At 55.8% G+C, this 15080-nt stretch overlaps 8 protein-coding genes across 8 annotated transcripts; 3 read left to right on the top strand and 5 right to left on the bottom strand.

Moving 5' to 3' along the window:
- Positions 1 to 104: 104 nt before the first annotated feature.
- Positions 105 to 632, top strand: C8Q71DRAFT_716279 (uncharacterized protein; the record flags this gene model as incomplete). Its single annotated transcript, XM_047921093.1, has 1 exon — positions 105 to 632. One exon carries the CDS (start codon positions 105 to 107, stop codon positions 630 to 632), a length of 528 nt encoding a protein of 175 aa, XP_047774068.1.
- A 265-nt stretch (positions 633 to 897) lies between these two features.
- On the bottom strand, positions 898 to 2466 carry C8Q71DRAFT_727273 (uncharacterized protein; the record flags this gene model as incomplete). Its single annotated transcript, XM_047921842.1, has 8 exons — positions 898 to 1068; positions 1150 to 1185; positions 1299 to 1444; positions 1493 to 1559; positions 1626 to 1724; positions 1789 to 1887; positions 1914 to 2119; positions 2259 to 2466. 8 exons carry the CDS (start codon positions 2464 to 2466, stop codon positions 898 to 900), a joined length of 1032 nt encoding a protein of 343 aa, XP_047774067.1.
- Positions 2467 to 3090: 624 nt separating this feature from the next.
- Positions 3091 to 3425, bottom strand: C8Q71DRAFT_862252 (uncharacterized protein; the record flags this gene model as incomplete). The annotated part of the gene is made up of 2 exons (XM_047928009.1): positions 3091 to 3330; positions 3393 to 3425. The coding sequence occupies 2 exons, from the start codon at positions 3423 to 3425 to the stop codon at positions 3091 to 3093; spliced, it is 273 nt and encodes a 90-aa protein (XP_047774066.1).
- A 374-nt stretch (positions 3426 to 3799) lies between these two features.
- Positions 3800 to 4583, bottom strand: C8Q71DRAFT_784680 (uncharacterized protein). Its single transcript, XM_047925038.1, has 3 exons — positions 4389 to 4583; positions 4171 to 4333; positions 3800 to 4118 (listed from the first exon to the last, which is right to left on the bottom strand). The coding sequence occupies exons 1-3, from the start codon at positions 4487 to 4489 to the stop codon at positions 3948 to 3950; spliced, it is 435 nt and encodes a 144-aa protein (XP_047774065.1). The 5' UTR covers positions 4490 to 4583; the 3' UTR covers positions 3800 to 3947.
- C8Q71DRAFT_842319 (uncharacterized protein) lies at positions 4577 to 6820 on the top strand (the record flags this gene model as incomplete). The annotated part of the gene is made up of 3 exons (XM_047926546.1): positions 4577 to 5192; positions 5250 to 5421; positions 5478 to 6820. The coding sequence occupies exons 1-3, from the start codon at positions 4965 to 4967 to the stop codon at positions 6818 to 6820; spliced, it is 1743 nt and encodes a 580-aa protein (XP_047774064.1). The 5' UTR covers positions 4577 to 4964.
- On the bottom strand, positions 6818 to 8161 carry C8Q71DRAFT_784672 (nuclear mRNA splicing protein). Its single transcript, XM_047925037.1, has 5 exons — positions 7936 to 8161; positions 7728 to 7882; positions 7473 to 7667; positions 7190 to 7413; positions 6818 to 7139 (listed from the first exon to the last, which is right to left on the bottom strand). Exons 1-5 carry the CDS (start codon positions 8151 to 8153, stop codon positions 6993 to 6995), a joined length of 939 nt encoding a protein of 312 aa, XP_047774063.1. The 5' UTR covers positions 8154 to 8161; the 3' UTR covers positions 6818 to 6992.
- Positions 8162 to 8241: 80 nt separating this feature from the next.
- C8Q71DRAFT_784669 (uncharacterized protein) lies at positions 8242 to 9059 on the bottom strand. The gene is made up of 3 exons (XM_047925036.1): positions 8742 to 9059; positions 8611 to 8689; positions 8242 to 8555 (listed from the first exon to the last, which is right to left on the bottom strand). Exons 1-3 carry the CDS (start codon positions 8751 to 8753, stop codon positions 8296 to 8298), a joined length of 351 nt encoding a protein of 116 aa, XP_047774062.1. The 5' UTR covers positions 8754 to 9059; the 3' UTR covers positions 8242 to 8295.
- Positions 9060 to 11705: 2646 nt separating this feature from the next.
- C8Q71DRAFT_842312 (uncharacterized protein) lies at positions 11706 to 14599 on the top strand (the record flags this gene model as incomplete). Its single annotated transcript, XM_047926545.1, has 8 exons — positions 11706 to 11949; positions 12025 to 12196; positions 12268 to 12582; positions 12646 to 12803; positions 12878 to 13248; positions 13319 to 13607; positions 13836 to 14358; positions 14425 to 14599. 8 exons carry the CDS (start codon positions 11706 to 11708, stop codon positions 14597 to 14599), a joined length of 2247 nt encoding a protein of 748 aa, XP_047774061.1.
- Positions 14600 to 15080: the final 481 nt, after the last annotated feature.

Raw genomic sequence — 15080 nt, 5'->3', positions numbered from 1 at the left:
TCACGGTTGTGTACACATACGCGTCTCTTTCTCTCTCAACGTTGAACGGCATATACTCTGTACACAAGTCCGACGCTTACAAGGGCTCGTCTGTACTAGCAAGCATGACGGCGATATCCCTCGAACTCGAACCTGACTCTCTCTATATCTGCCTCACCCAACTTCTTGTCCCCGGTTTCCACTGGGGCCTCTACTTCACCGACAATCGCGGGGTTGCCACTTGCCACGAGTGGGCCGAAGTCCAAGGCCGCCGTGATCTCACACAACCCGTGGAGGCATACCAAGTGGCACTCATCCACCCCGTCACAGTCAACGACGCCCAGAACAGACTGAACCTCGCGTTCGTCAAGGTCCTCGGCTATTCGCCGCCCTCCTCGCAGTACGACCTGCAGGCGCGCTTTGCCGCCATTGAGCCCAGTGGCGGTTACAGCGACGTCCGCCGGAACCGGAAGAGCGGCCTCAGCTGCAGGACGTGGCTCATGCGTGCGCTCGGACTCCTCCAGGAGGATGGAGTCATTCGACGGGACACGCCGGTGTCGAACATCGAAGGCGCGGTGAAGGAGATCGGCACAGAAGTGGAGAAACGCCTTGGCGAAGGGGAGGATCTGGACACGCAGATCAGGACTGTTTGATTCCGAGATGAACTCGCATTTGCATATTGGCGACAGAGGTCACTAAATCGACCGTCGATGTATGCAATGTCTGCTTTGAATTCTGAGGGAGACCCTGGGGAGACCGATCTCAGCCGAGAACACTTGGCTCGCAGAGCACGATGTTGGTGTCACACCCCTCAATGTTGGTGAGCAGACACAAGAGCCGTGTTCAATAACGCATTTCATCAAGTAAATCGCAGCGATGCTCAGTCTCTGTTGCCGACCATGAAAGAACGACAAGCGATTACACGGCGCTTTTCGTCCAATCGTTTCCCGCCGTGGTTCCCAATGTAGGATGGTCCTTTTGCCGAAGCGCGAGGGCTGGTGCAATATTCCTTGACATCGCCATCGCCGACGTGTGTACTCTTGTCGCCACACATTCACATGCCAACCGGGGACCCACAGCAGCCTTCCGCTTTGAACATGTCAGAGCTCCCAGACAGTGACCTAGAGTCAGCGAACTACCAACATGCCCAGGTACTAAGCTGATACGCACCCGACAGTGAGCTGTGGGTTTCACGTCTTCCACTGCCTGTAACGTGAAGACTCGGAGCTTCACTCTTCCGCGGCCCAAGGCCGATACTCAGTTCAAGTTCGCAATGAAACACGAGCCTAAGGCGTTCAGAACGTACGACGTCAGCGTACCGTGACCGCCATCGGCGCATCAGCATTGCATGAAGGAGGCTGCACCTTTGCGGCACTGGTTCGCGAGATCAACCTGCGTAAAGGTGAATGAGAACGCAACTCTTCCAGTTCCCGGCCTCCTGCGACCGTGACGCAACGGGTTACAACTGCAGAAAGGGTGACCCCCAAGCCAGGCAGATGTCAGCTTTGCACACCTGGCACTCGACGGTCGAGTGCCAAATGTGTAAAGCTGATGTCTACATCCTGGGGATCAACCGCTTCCTACATAACTGAACAAGCTTATGATCAGGTCAAATGTTACAAGGCCCAGAAACACGGTGAGCGTACCTTGGCATGCCGTGACTTCGCCGTCCCCCCTGACGTATCAAGTTCCTGCGGGGTCGATAGACCATTACGGTTAGGATGAGTAGAGATGGTTTTGATTGGCTACATAAACAGCTCGCGATTAATGAGGATACCGACAGCTTCAGGACGACCATTAGAAGCTCACCTTGGTTAGATCTGCCTTGAATGGGCTATTTCCAAGGACCCGGCCTGAAGTGTTGACTCGAGTAGAGCAACGGACCGCCGCGGTGGGAGGACATGAGCACTGGCACCGGCATCCGATTGACTTACTGCGTGCTTGGGATCGTCAGACAGACGATCCGACGGCGCGATGGTCGGTTGGAAGCCATACCGGTAGTCCAGTCGGCCGCCGTATATGGCCATGGGCAACGAGCATCGTCCAGTCAGCCTGAGGGAACGCGAGGGTGTCCGGACTGCGTTTGCGTCGAGAAGTTGCGAATCAACGGGTTGAATATTGGATGTCCACGCCGCCACCTCTACGTTCGCGGTAGCCGAAGTTCAAACGTTCAAACCCGAGCCGGCTCGAAAGGCCAGGGAGATAGACAAGAGATAGAAGTCATGGAATTCTGTAGATGCGAGCTCCATCAGCGGGTAGGATAGTGTCAGCGTGGATACCTGCATTCGTGCGCTCGACTCGGACTTGTCGACGACGCAAAAACATGAGGATGAGGTATGCCACAGATAGATGGTTTTCTGGTCGTCCGTCGAAGGGGGATAGAGTGTGACAGTCGGGATGACGAACGGCGCATCCTGGACACTGAGATACGGCGGGGTGACGCTGAGGCGACGGCAGAGAGGAGGGAGATTCCGTAAATGGCGACATGGGGTATGCACACTGCTTGGGTCATCCGTCAGTGCACGCGAGGCTACTTATATACCCCTCCGGGCAAGTCATGTCGGCTGCGTGCGGAAGCCGGCGCATAATGGAGTCGTTCGAGATTGCCACTGCTGAGAATGCAAAGTATACTGAGCAAACAAAAGCGCATCTGAACATAATGGACATCCGGGACCGCAACCCGCGACTTTTGTCTTTGAAAATTGGCAGGACTGGTGCTGGCAGACACCAATCTGATCTAGGCCACAAACGCCGACCAACGATAAAATGACCATCTCATTTGATTGGTGAAGGTCAATCCTGAAGAACAGGTAGATCGAGTCGTAATCAGAAGGTACCCAACCGTCCGTGTGTGCGCGCCGAATTTGGTCCCCCAATCGAGGAACGACAAAGGACGACGAGTTGGAGGGCACCAGACCAACACCAGACTCACGGTAGCCTTGCAACATCACTGCAAGGAACATACCGGGTCGCGGCTTCAACCCTTCGCGCAGCGGTTCCCGAACGAAGCTCACCTTGTCCCTGCGAGCGAATGAAGGGTAATCAAGCCATCGCACCGCACACGCTGCCCGCACCTCAAAATGACCCATGAACGCCTTGCATTGTTGGATACTAATCTTCCTGAGGGAGCCTAGTCGCCTCCACCATCGCCTTCCGCCTCCCGCCCAACATCAGATCGACATAATCCGCGCCTCCGAGGACAGGGCCCTCCGCGTCCTTGCGCCGCTTCCCCGCCTTCGCCTTCAGGCCGACCCGCTTCTTCTGCTCCTGAGGTGTCAGCGCCGATGCAGCAGACTTGGGTGGTGGGTGAGAGATGGTGGTGGCCGTACCGCCGCTGGTGGGTTTCTTTGGCTGATCGGGGTGTGGGTAGTTAGTTGTTTGCCTACAGTAGAATGAAAACTGAGAAAACGAACCGGCTTCTTGTGGAACTTTGCGCTGCGCCCCATACTGGTCAATTGAAGTGAGGCGGTTACGTGAAGGTCATAGTCGTAGTGAACGTTGCTTAGGCACGGAAGCCAACAGCAGAAGCTGGAGACCGTCCGAAAGAAGGACGACCCCGCCGAGAAGTTTAGATCACACACCGACTACCCTAAAAGGCAAGTGTAGTGGTTGCAGTTGTTAGCCTCGGAGTCAACTCGGAGTCGCTAGCCTTTTCTTTCTCTTCTAGTGACTACATCAACGGCGTATGTCCTATAAACCAGCACGCCGAATCGCACGAAATATCAGCACATGTACTAAAATGCAGCTCAATCATCGCAGTACAAATCGTTGCTTTCTTTTCGTTGTGCCCTCGGATCTGATGGCTCAAGCAAGTCAACTATACACCGATATGACTGGGACTGTTGATAAACCTCTATACAAGACATAAATTCAGACATGTTATATACTGGTGATACAAGAATGTCCCGGTCACGCAGTGGTAGCACATCGTCGTAATCGTACGAAGAGCTTTGTGGATGGCGAGAGCATCAACCATTCTTCTTCTCAGCCGAGGCCCGCTCGCGCAAAGTTATTGCTTTGTTCCAGAGCTGAAGATCGAGGTGCGGCGCCTCTCTGACCGACAAGGCACGCAAAACCAGCTGGAGGTCAACTTCGACCGGGCGGGCATGTAATGGCAACACAACAGGCGGGTACGGTTGCTAGACAGATATGTGAGATGAGTGAAGAGGTCTACGACGCATCCAAACATACCTCTACTTCATCGAGTGAACCGATGACAATCAAGATGGTGTTGCTCTCTTTGAGCCATGGGGTCGGTTTGAACGGATCAAGGCACAGCGTAAGGTCAACCAAGACCGCGCTTGCTCCATCGGCAAGGAGCATTACGGCCGTGTCACGATCATACACAAGTAGTCTATGTAGACATATCAATTGAATGTAGTAGTGGACCCAATGGTGACTGTACAAACCGTCCAGCGACTCTAAGTTTCTGAGAGACATGTTCAGGAATGATTGAAGAAATTCCGCAGAGCGTAGCGGTGTCGATCGGTTGCTTGGAATGTGCAGGCATCGCATGTCACTGTATGTCGTATTCGCGAATCCGTTTGACAGCAAGGCAGCCGATGTTGTGTTTATATTGACATGGATGGGTTTGGCGGCACAAGTGCAGGTGGCTATCAACCAGCGAGCGAAGTTCGATCTGCGGCATCTATGGGCGTCTATCGGCCGTTCCGCTGCTGTCGATCGTCTCTGGATCGTCTCCAGTTGGTCTCCAGTGCGAACGGGCTCCTGATTACCATCCCTCAAGTACTGTCTTCTGCCCTCCAGTGCGTCGAAGGCTCGCCGACAAGTGACCGCACCACACAAACCACCAAGACTTCAGCACACTTGCTTCCGTCGGCCGATCTTTCGAACGGCCGCCGTCGTATCCGCACCGTGCGCTGACAAATCGCCCACTCTGGATAGGGAGAACGAGAATACCCCCTCGAGATCGTCCACGACTTGCCTCACAACCTCGACATATCCCTTTGCTCTGAGGGCCCAATATGATCAAGGAACGTAGCAAGCGGCCCCTGTCCCCCGCCCCGCTACCTCCTCCGAAGCGCCTGCATTCGCCTGGAGGATCCAACCACACTCATAAGACCCAATCTACCTTCGACAACCTACTCTACGACGAGCTCATCCTTGTCATCTTCTCCTGTCTCTCATGGACCGACCTATGCGCTGTCCAGCGCACGAACAGGAACTGGGCAAGACTCGCGCTCGATAACCAGGTACATACCAACCCTAGCACTACGTCGATCTCGTTGTCGTTGAACATCTAGCAATAGCTGTGGAAGAATATGTACCTGAGTGAGTACAGCCGACCTAGACTCCGCGGAGTGAGAGGCTTTATTGGCCGAGCGGATGGGAGGGAGGTCAGGCCGCTGCCGGGACGAGCCAAGTCGGAGGACGTGAAGGATTGGAAGTGGATGTTCCGCATAAGCTCCAACTGGCGAAAGGGTGCGTACTCGCTTTCGTCGAATCTGGTTACAGCTAATGTATCATACATTACCCAGGCCGCTGCTCCGTCGAGAACCTACATACTGGTCTCGACTACTCAAGGCTCCGAATGCCTTCGACCCCTCGCCAAGCTGAAACCCTACCCGACGAACAGACTTTCCTGCTGCTGGCAGGCAACATGACCATTTCTGCATCATCTCGCCCGTCAACTGTGCCCCGGATATCACTCGCATCTCCTGGGCACAAGACACATACGCTGCGTTCTCCCTCCAGCCGGACGTCGGATCCCATTCGCATTACAGCTCTCGCACTGGACCAATCCCCACCCTCAGCCACGCATCGTATCCGCCTCATCTCATTCCTGTCGACGGGCGAGTTCTCCGTCTTCAACGTCGACCATCACACGCTCGCGCACTCCGCACGATTACTGACTTTCGTGCCCACAACAAGGACCGCACGCACCACCCCTATCATCCAGGCCGTCTACCATCATCCTTTGCTCGTCACACTCTCGGAGTCGTTCCACTTATCACTCTACGACCTCTCCGGCGACACCGTCGTCCACACCCAGACGCTCACCTCCTTCACCTCACACCCGCCGAGCTCGCTCGTACTCTCCGCGCCCTCAGCCTCGACGTACAAACTTGTGCTCGCCTACGCGATCCCCGTCTACCCCGCGCACTGGAGCGTCGGCGCGACGGAGCTGCTCATCGCAAGCGGCGCGGATGCCGATGCGGACGCGCGGATGACCGTAGCAGCGTCGCGCACGACGCGCGCGATCGACGTGCCGCAGGGTTGGATCGACGAGCGGAAGCTGCGGCTCATTCGCGAGCAGTGGGCGCGCAAGGTCGCGCGCGTCGCGGACACGCAGACGGACGGGAAGTGGGTCGTCCTCGCCCCGGGCGACCCGCTCCTCGAGCAGTCGCGCGCGGTCTCGCCCGCCCCGTCGTCGTCGTCGTCGGCGGCGGCATCGCCTTCGCCGCCTCCGAGTACTAACTCGACCTACACGTCGTCGAGCATGCATACTGCGAGTGCGCTGCAGCTCTACCGCCTCAACCTCCCCGCGTCGTCCTCGCCCACCGCCGTGCCAAAGCTAACCTTCGTACGCAGCCTGCACGGGCAGATCGGACCTGTGTCTGCGCTCGCGCTGGCAGACGGGCGGTGCGTCAGCCTCGGTGTGAACGGCAGCTTATGGGTGTGGGACCTCGAGGGCGGGACGGGCGCAGAGGTGTCTGGCGGAGTCGAGGTCGAGGACGCGGAGGAAGGCGAGCGGACGAGCTGGAGTGAGGAGGAGCGATTGCGCTCGGCGGCGGCGGTCAAGGGTACGGTCGTATTTGACGAGAGAAGAATTATCAGTTCGGATGTAGACGGGGTGAGGGTGTGGAGATTCGACGTGTAGCATACTTGCTCTTGTTTGGACTATCGTGTGTTTGATTACTGTTGTACACCTGCTAGGATATGGACGCTAATCATTGTATACATGTGGGCGCACGAAGCACATCGTCTTCCCTCTCAAGCTGCTGCATCTTACACCTGCCGTTCCAATATAAGGCAGAGCGTCGCCGAGCTCACTAAGGGGCTGTCGGGTGTCGCCAGACCTTCACGAGTCCGTCGGCACCAGAGGTGACAAGCTCACCGGCCTCAACGGGATGGTACTCAACCCAGGTGATGGATCGATCGTGCACTTTCGGTGGTGGATTCGGTTGTAGAGGAGCAGCCTACGCCAGTTCCGTCAGCAACGAGCAGTACCCAACACGAAACTACGCACATCCAGCAAGTCCCACGCCCAGACCTTCCCCGCTTCGTCTCCACAGACGACACTAGCTTCTCCGTGGCCGAAGCATGCCCGGCAGCGGTAAGAGGATATGGTCGCGCCCTGGAAGTCGTTGAGCATCTTCCCGGTGGAGGCGTCCATGAGCCGGACGTGCGCGTCGAGGGTCGTGGCGAGGTACGTCTGACCGTCTTGCGACGGAACGACCGAGGTGACCGGATCTGCACGAGTAGCAACGGGTGAGTGGGAGTAGGTATCGCTGCATACGAGGTGCACGTACGTCCAATGTAGTCGCTCCGGAGCTCGCCCATACGGAGATCATACGTGCGGACGTGCCCATCCACTGAACCCGTGAGTACGTACGTAGGACCAACGTGCAGCGTCTGCACCGCGTCGCGGGCTTCATTGAGCACCTGGATCGCCTGTCGGTTCTGCGCCTTGAGGTCCCACAGCCGGACGGTGGAGTCGTACGACCCTACGAAGAGCTAGTGGTCTGTCGGAGCTGCGGGGCTGTGGCAGCTGGACAGGGACGTACCACTGGCAACCACACTCGCGTCAGCGTTGAAGTCTACGACGAAGATCTTGCTCATGTGCCCGGCTATCCTCCGGATGGTCGTCCCTGTCGTGACGTCCCACAGGAAGACGGAGCGGTCGCCCCCAGAGGACGCGAATTTCGCGTTATCATGAGAACTGCACGCGCACTTCAGCAATGGGACGCAGAATGTAGACTACATGCGTCTTACATGGCAACGGAGAGCACTTCGTAGCCATGCGCGGCGTATTTCTTGATCTCAGTGCCGAGCTCGGGGTTCCAGAGGCGCACAGTTCGGTCCTGCCCACCGGTGAGGACGTATTTTGCTGACCCTTTTGCGTATCTGACGACGTGGACGGCACCCTTGTGGTTGGCGAGCGTCGTGTGCAGCGTTGGAGGCAGGGCTGTAAAACCACGAGAGGGCGCCATGGTGGTCGGGAGCCAAGAATAAGTTCTTTTTATTCAGGAACTTTACAATGCCGGGTAAATCCAGTAAATCGCCGGGATGCCACGATCTCGCTGGATCTTGCCGCATCGGGCACCGGTGCTGAGTCAGCGCCTTCTCCGGATCTCATTCCGCACGCGTACCGCGACGCGACGCGTCCTTCCCTTCGCATCGGACGCGTCCTTTCCTTCGCATCGGAGTCCTCCATCTCGAAGACTCGAACGCGTGCAAGTCTTGGGCTCGTCTCACACACACTCTCCTGCCTTTCAGTACGGAGGCAACGCGAACGACGCCTATGCTCTCTGTCACTGAGCCTCGCATTCCCCGCCGCCGCCCTTCCTTGTCGCGCGCAAACCCGAGTCCTCCACACTCACCGCGCGACGCGCGTGCGCACGCCTACATTCGATGTACTCAAATATACTCAATTCCAGGCTGATGCAGGGTGCAAATCCACACGCGGGAGATCAGCCGTCGGCGTCTGGATGCTGGGTGGCAGACACAAGGGCACTAGGATAATGAGGTGAGCGACTACCTATCACTGCCGCTCACAACCTGTACAATGGAGTGTTGAGCCCCCGAATCATACTTTATGTCTCGTGTCTTTGATCTGGGCAGCCTATGGCCCTGGGCGTGCTAGTGGTACAGCCCTCGAGCTAAGATGGGTGAGCCTACGCTACACGTCCTACCCGCCGTTGTTAACACCGCCTACTGCGAGACGTTCTGAGAAGTGCGCTCGTATACGAGGGATGCCTGCCTGCAGTGATACGTGTGGTTCTGACTGGGCCGCAGAGATTATGTTGTCGGGCATGTAGAACTGATTCATGGATGTAACGATGCCCTCCAATGTATTCTGTAATGCCGTGGTGTCTGGCCGCGGTGTTTTCGCTTTCTTGATCTCTGTGGCTAGTACTCATTACATCATGACAACGGCTGCCGAAATCGACCCTGAGGTTCGCAGCTAGGCATGGACCCACAGATCACGGAGTATCAGGGAACGTGCCCTTAGGATCACTCGGCGTCCTTCTGTTGCTCCGCAGATTTACCAAAGACCCACGCACGGGCCAGGAAATTTACCAGATTTACTCGGGCCGAGTAAAATAAAGTGTACGTCGCACTTTACCCACTTAATCCTCTTTACTGAACACAGCCGCGCGCTGTCGCACTGATCAGCACTGCCGAGCACTACGCGGCCTGCCAGTGCCAGCTCACAATCCCTTATTGTGGTTGATATCCACGTAAGTCCTTCTCCTGGTCCATTGTTGTTAACCCACGCTGAAACCTATGAAGTCCTACACGAACTCTAGCCGCGCTCTTGTCTCGTGCACCGGCCCCTTCCTCTTCCTCTTCACCATCTGCTGTACATCCCCGACCACTAACCGACATGCCTCCGCAGGCCATGCCGACATTTTGACTGCTGGTATCTGCGATCCCGTCCGAAATGGGCTCGGCGGCCGAGACCAGTGGGCCCATTCTCGCTCAAACTTGCCGCGAGTACCGGGAAGGATGCTGGCTGTACGCATGCTTCTTACAACCTTCGGCACGAGCGTTCAGTTTGCGCGGATGCTTGCGTGGGTGGACGACTGGGAGGTCGGAAATAACTGAACTATTCAGCCATTGGGAGAGGGCCTGGACGACACGGAATAGGTACGCTGGACTTGATCTATGGACGTTGGACAGGATCTGATAGAGGTGTCTTGCTGTGCATAGTATGAGGCTGCTATTGCGCGGTGCGGTCATTATGGTACAACGGTCATCTCAGAGGGTGTCTACAACGTGGCGAGGTGAGTACGCTGCCCCTGTGACTGAGTCAACTGGAGTTGACGATGTGTAGGAAGATAATGTGGGACCGGGTGGAGTCTCGAGTTGACCTGCACGGCTACTTGAACATGTGTACGAGTGTCACTCACCTTCTCCCCTCTCGCTGACCCAGATGACAGTTCACGGCAAAGCTGCCATACTGGATGAACCCCCAAAACACGTACCGCGTCGTGTATATCTAGGTAAACTAAGCTGTCCATTCGTCTCGCGCGTTTCCGCATCTGACATTGCACCGTGCAGGACCTGCAGGACCAAGCCTCCTGGTTCGTCATGACCAGCCGCGACTTCACCATCGACACGCACAACACGGGCAGGATCATCGGGAACGGGCAATGTTGGTGGAACTGGTATGGCACCACCAGCCGGTACGACGGTGACGGGCGGCCGATTGCCTTCACCCTCCGGCGTGTCCTGCGACGCGTCGTTGGCAGTGGTTGCACATCTGTGTCATCCGTTGCCCACTTCGTGACGTCGTCTCCTCTTCCCCATGTCCCGCCTCCGATGCCCTGCGCAAGCGACTTGTACCGAAGATGCCCAAGCTGGGCTGCTCATCGGCATTGCTGGCCCCGAGCCAAAGGACAAGGGCTCCGAGATCTATGTTGACCATGCGGAGGACGAGGAGCTCGAGGAGAAGAGCCGGCCGGGTTGAGTATGCGAGCAAAGTTGGCTCTGCGGTTGAAGAGTGAGTCCTCAGGTTTGTAGAGCTGGTGTGTTCGGACTGACAGCTTGTTGCAGTCCCTGAGCCGGTAAAGTTGCTTGACCATGACCCTCAGTCGCTGTTGCGTGCGTGACTCAACTCGCTCGACTCCGGCGCCGCCAAGAGAACGTACCACGACCTCTGTGGATCAGGTGTCAATGGGTAGCAACGGCCTGAAGTTGCACCTGAGCCGAATCCCGTGATGGCCCTGACGGGATCAATAGCTGTGCGCGCAGTTGTGTTGACGTCCTCATGAGGACGACCAGCTAAGCGCGACTCATGAACAACAGCGATCAGGAGAATACGCAGCCCGTCATGATAGCTAAGGTGGCGAGAGAAAACAACGCTTGGATTTGACCGCACCTCCTCGATGCGGCTGGGGACTGTAACTGCGACTGCAACCGGCGTGACGATGCGCAAGGTCTCAAAGTGCCCTCGATTGGCTCTGCGGAAGTCGGGCAGCCTCAAGCTCCCACACGACTCTCCGTATATCCCGCGCACCTCATCATCATAATGTGCACGGCCACCCAATGTCCATCATGTCCAGTTGGTCATCGCTTCGGATGCTGTCAACTGTGAGTGCCATTAGCTTGAAGCGTAGCAAGAGCTCATTGTCGAGTAGCGTTGCTAGTGTATGCTAGTACAAGAGGTACACGAAGCTCGTACAAGCTCCAGCAGCTCCAACAGAGAATCGGCACGCAAGAAGGCTGGGCGGGCGAGAGGTCTTGCGAGAGTAGTAGGTCAATAGGTAGTTCAACAGTGGAGGTATTCTTTTGAGATTGATGTGGCCTCTGATATTGTATGTACACACGAGATAGTGAAACTCAAAAGGCTACGTATAGACGTCATGAAACACTACGCGGACTCGGGGAGCGGCGCGGTGCATGTCAAATATGGAAGCTGGTCAGGATCGCAACGGACGGACCCTGATCGAGAATTCGAGGTAGCCTGAGGGCTGTACCCATCTCAGCTTGCATCCCTGCTGACGACGGACCTTGCTCTTCCCTATCCTACAACTGAGATGCCTCGAGCAAAATCTGAGCGGTCAGCATCTATAGCAGTACCGTTCCCAGCGACGGCTGTCTCAGGGCCATCCTCTCCACGAAAGCGTTCTTCGAAGGCAACGACCACCGCGGCTGACACTCCTCTCGTTGGTCTTGAAATTCTTCGTGCTACAAAGGAAGCAGGGAAGTCACATAAGCACACGAAGAGCACTCGCGACGGCTATGCAGGTTACCTCGTCCGGATGCAGAATTGGGCGGCCAGTTATAGCCTGCCAAATGGACAGACGGGCGATATTAGTGGGACCAGTGCACTACCGATTGCGAAGGACGTTGCAGACGCTGCGATGGGTGCCGATCCGGAGTTCCCTGAAGCGTTTTCAGGGCCTCCGAAGCGGTGCTCAGGAGAAGCACTTGCGCTGTATATCACATTCAAGTGCCTACACGAGAAGCGCGGCGTCTCGACAGCAGAGGGCGCACATGCTGCTGCCAAGAAGTACTGGGAAGAATAGTAAGCCATCATCAACAACTTGCTGAATTATTTGCACGCACATTTCACTCATCAATTGACGTACCCACTAGTGAAGGCGATCTATACCGTGGGGAATGGCGGTTCGATGAGCATCGTAGCCGCTGGGTTGGAAACCCTGCAACATGTGCAGAAGTTCGCGACATCCTGAAGGCAATCAAGAACAAAGCAAACGCGGACGGCGGAGAGCGGACTCACTCGGTCGCAATGCGATATGACTATTTGAAGGCGATCATCGAGTGGTCAGAGACCGAATGTCCTCCTGCAGAAGCCATGGTTACTCCAAGAGACGTAGCACACCGAACAAAGGTCACAACACACCTGTTCTTCCGTGCTTTTGCTTCAACGGGGTGGACCATCTGGACACGGTACGATGATTGCCTAAGCGCCACATCTAAGCATGATTTGGCTGACAAATCACTTTGTGTCAGCAACTTTGAGACCGCTGGATTGAAGCGCAAACATTACCGACTGGGGCATATAAGCCCAGCACCGCTCTCTCAGCCGTTCTTCAAGATTGAAGTGACTGACCGGAAAGGTTGGCAGCGCAAGCTGGACAAGAATGGCGAGCTTGAAACTGAGTTAGAAGGTACGTACTCGGCGAGGTTACACGGTGAACTGCACTTGCTAACTGGGATTTTGATGTACTCGTTGCGTGCAAAGGCAATACCTTTCATATCTACAATCAGCCTCACCTCTCAGCGGCAAATATGTTTCATCACCTACCTGTGTGGCTCAATTATCTCGAGCGCTTTCACTATCTCCGCCCGCTGTGCGATGAAGAGTATCTGTTCCCTGTCATCGGTCCCAACGGGATCATTCAGCCGCACCTCCCGGTCTCTCACGACACAGTACAGAAGCTTTTGGACCATTTTACGTCAGCTGCTGGGATCGCGCAGAAGGTAAACGGAAACTTCACGACACACACCTTCCGGCGAGGGGGAGCACAGTTTCGCTTCATGCTCGCTCCAGCTGAGGAGCGATGGACACTGGCACGTGTTCGTTGGTGGGGAGGATGGGCAAAGGGCGAACATGTGAGTGTGCATGCATAACCAAGCATCATCATTGAGTCTCATATAGTACTATGCCGTCTCATCATTTTAGCGTGACACGCTCATTCGGTATCTACTGGATGAGTTGTACATGTACGAGGAATCCCATATCGATGCACTCCAGCCAACAGCGACAATCACTGACCAGAGGAACGACACTGGCAAGGCAGTGAAGGCGGAGGCAGCCGCAGATGTTGAGGACCTCTTCCGGAACAGCCTGTTGTCCATCCAACAAGACATCACATCGATGGTCGCGACAGCACTCAGCGCATGGGCTGTCCCACCTCAGGTGATGTCACAAGATCCGATTGGTCATGTCCATCCTTCTCTATCGTACCCGGGTGAGTTCAGTTCAACGTCTCATTTGTTTGGACTAGTCACTCACGAACAGTGCAAATCAGGTGCACTATGCACGTCCCAGCATACGAGAATCGGAACATTCACAACGACTGAGCTGTATTCTCAGGCTAGCCGCGTGACTGGCACACGCCCTCAGCCCGCCGTACTACTACCAAGGCTTATTACGACACAACCGTCACATGCACCTCAATCTCATCCGAATCCGGCAGCAGCGTCAGTCTTGCCGCTCACGTTCCCACCTTCGCCTATACACAACATTGCATCGGCACGAGGGCACTATTGGCAGACTCCAGACCTCACCTCTCTGAGAGGCTCAGGACCGCATCCATCGCATCGCCTACCCCCTAGTAACTCGGAACCTGTCATTCCCGTCCAGCAGAGTCTCAGCCTCGCACCATCTCCTCTCGTTCCCAGCTGGGCCTCGTCATCAACGGGCAGTCCCTTTCAACTGCATAGGTCACACTCGCTCCCTGTACTCAGTGGTATCCAGCCGCTCACAAGTCTGCCGCCACCTGATGCACGTGTGCTCAATATCCCCATATTGCGTGATGGGAAACGAGACAAGGCAAATGCGTGGAGAGACGTAATCGAACTCTGGGATGTTGGAATTCCGTCCATCAATGTCATGCCGCTGCGTGAATGGCCGAGAGAATGGCTTACAGGCGAGAACAAGACACGGTATGCAGCAAAATACCAGCAGCGAAAGGTTGTAGCAGAAGAGTTCATTCAGCGGTGCGTACATCCATAGTTTCAGAATGTATGGCCTTGCGAGCTAACTCGTATTGGCTGTTACTAAAGGTTCGCCCGCGATGAGCATGCCTTCTTACATGCATACCCCGAGGCCGGGAAAGGGTCCACTGCACTACTTAAAGCAATCAACGAAGCACGACGAACGCGTGGTGATCGCATCGAGCGCAGGAGCAAGAACGGCGACCCCGATGAGCGACGACGCCATTCAGTGACTGCAGAATAGTATTGTGCACGTTTATGGCGGTTGTTTCTTTCTCGCTCTACGCCTGCCTACTTCGTTTCATTCTCGTTCTAATAGCATACATTACACTCTCATTCTAATAGCGTACATTATCTAAGAACTTAGTAGCGTACATACCGGCTGCTGCCATCACCGCGCGATATTAGAGGACCGTAACAAGCCCTACTATAATGGATCAATGTCACTACAATTAATGCTAGCCGCTACCTCTCTAGCCTGGCCCTACTGAGCAAATCGGTCGGCACGTAAAGTTGCAAGTGCGAAAACGCAAGCGGCGAGGGGGCGGAGAGCGACGAAGAGCGACGACACGTCGTCGTACACGCCCTACGCGCCTGGGCAAAGGCAGTGCCCGCAACAGGAAGGAGCCCGGAGTGTGGGCCGGTTTGGGACGGTGTGGCGCCGGTGTGCACACGCGAGATCCCGGGTGTGATCGTGCGAGTGATCGAGCGGACTTACCATACAA

This window comes from Rhodofomes roseus (genome assembly GCF_022264815.1).
Source record: "Rhodofomes roseus strain CIRM-BRFM 1785 chromosome Unknown C8Q71scaffold_29, whole genome shotgun sequence".
Taxonomy (NCBI): Eukaryota; Fungi; Basidiomycota; class Agaricomycetes; order Polyporales; family Fomitopsidaceae; genus Rhodofomes; species Rhodofomes roseus.
The sequence above is the reverse complement of the archived record's forward strand: the minus strand, read 5'-3'. Positions and strand labels throughout refer to the sequence as shown.

Bases quoted from the DNA above. Each gene is read 5' to 3' on its own strand.
- C8Q71DRAFT_784672 (XM_047925037.1), bottom strand. From the start codon at position 8,153: ATGGCGCCCTCTCGTGGTTTTACAGCCCTGCCTCCAACGCTGCACACG. The intron at 7,414-7,472 runs GTACGTGCACCT...CTACTCGTGCAG, and splicing joins CCGGAGCGACTACATTGGAC to ATCCGGTCACCTCGGTCGTT. The intron at 7,140-7,189 runs GTGCGTAGTTTC...GAACTGGCGTAG, and splicing joins GGGCGTGGGACTTGCTGGAT to GCTGCTCCTCTACAACCGAA.
- C8Q71DRAFT_784680 (XM_047925038.1), bottom strand. From the start codon at position 4,489: ATGCCTGCACATTCCAAGCAACCGATCGACACCGCTACGCTCTGCGGA. The intron at 4,334-4,388 runs GTTTGTACAGTC...ATGTCTACATAG, and splicing joins AAACTTAGAGTCGCTGGACG to ACTACTTGTGTATGATCGTG. The intron at 4,119-4,170 runs GTATGTTTGGAT...ATATCTGTCTAG, and splicing joins GTTCACTCGATGAAGTAGAG to CAACCGTACCCGCCTGTTGT.
- C8Q71DRAFT_784669 (XM_047925036.1), bottom strand. The intron at 8,556-8,610 runs CTGCATCAGCCT...AGGCGTGCGCAC, and splicing joins CCCGCGTGTGGATTTGCACC to GCGCGTCGCGCGGTGAGTGT.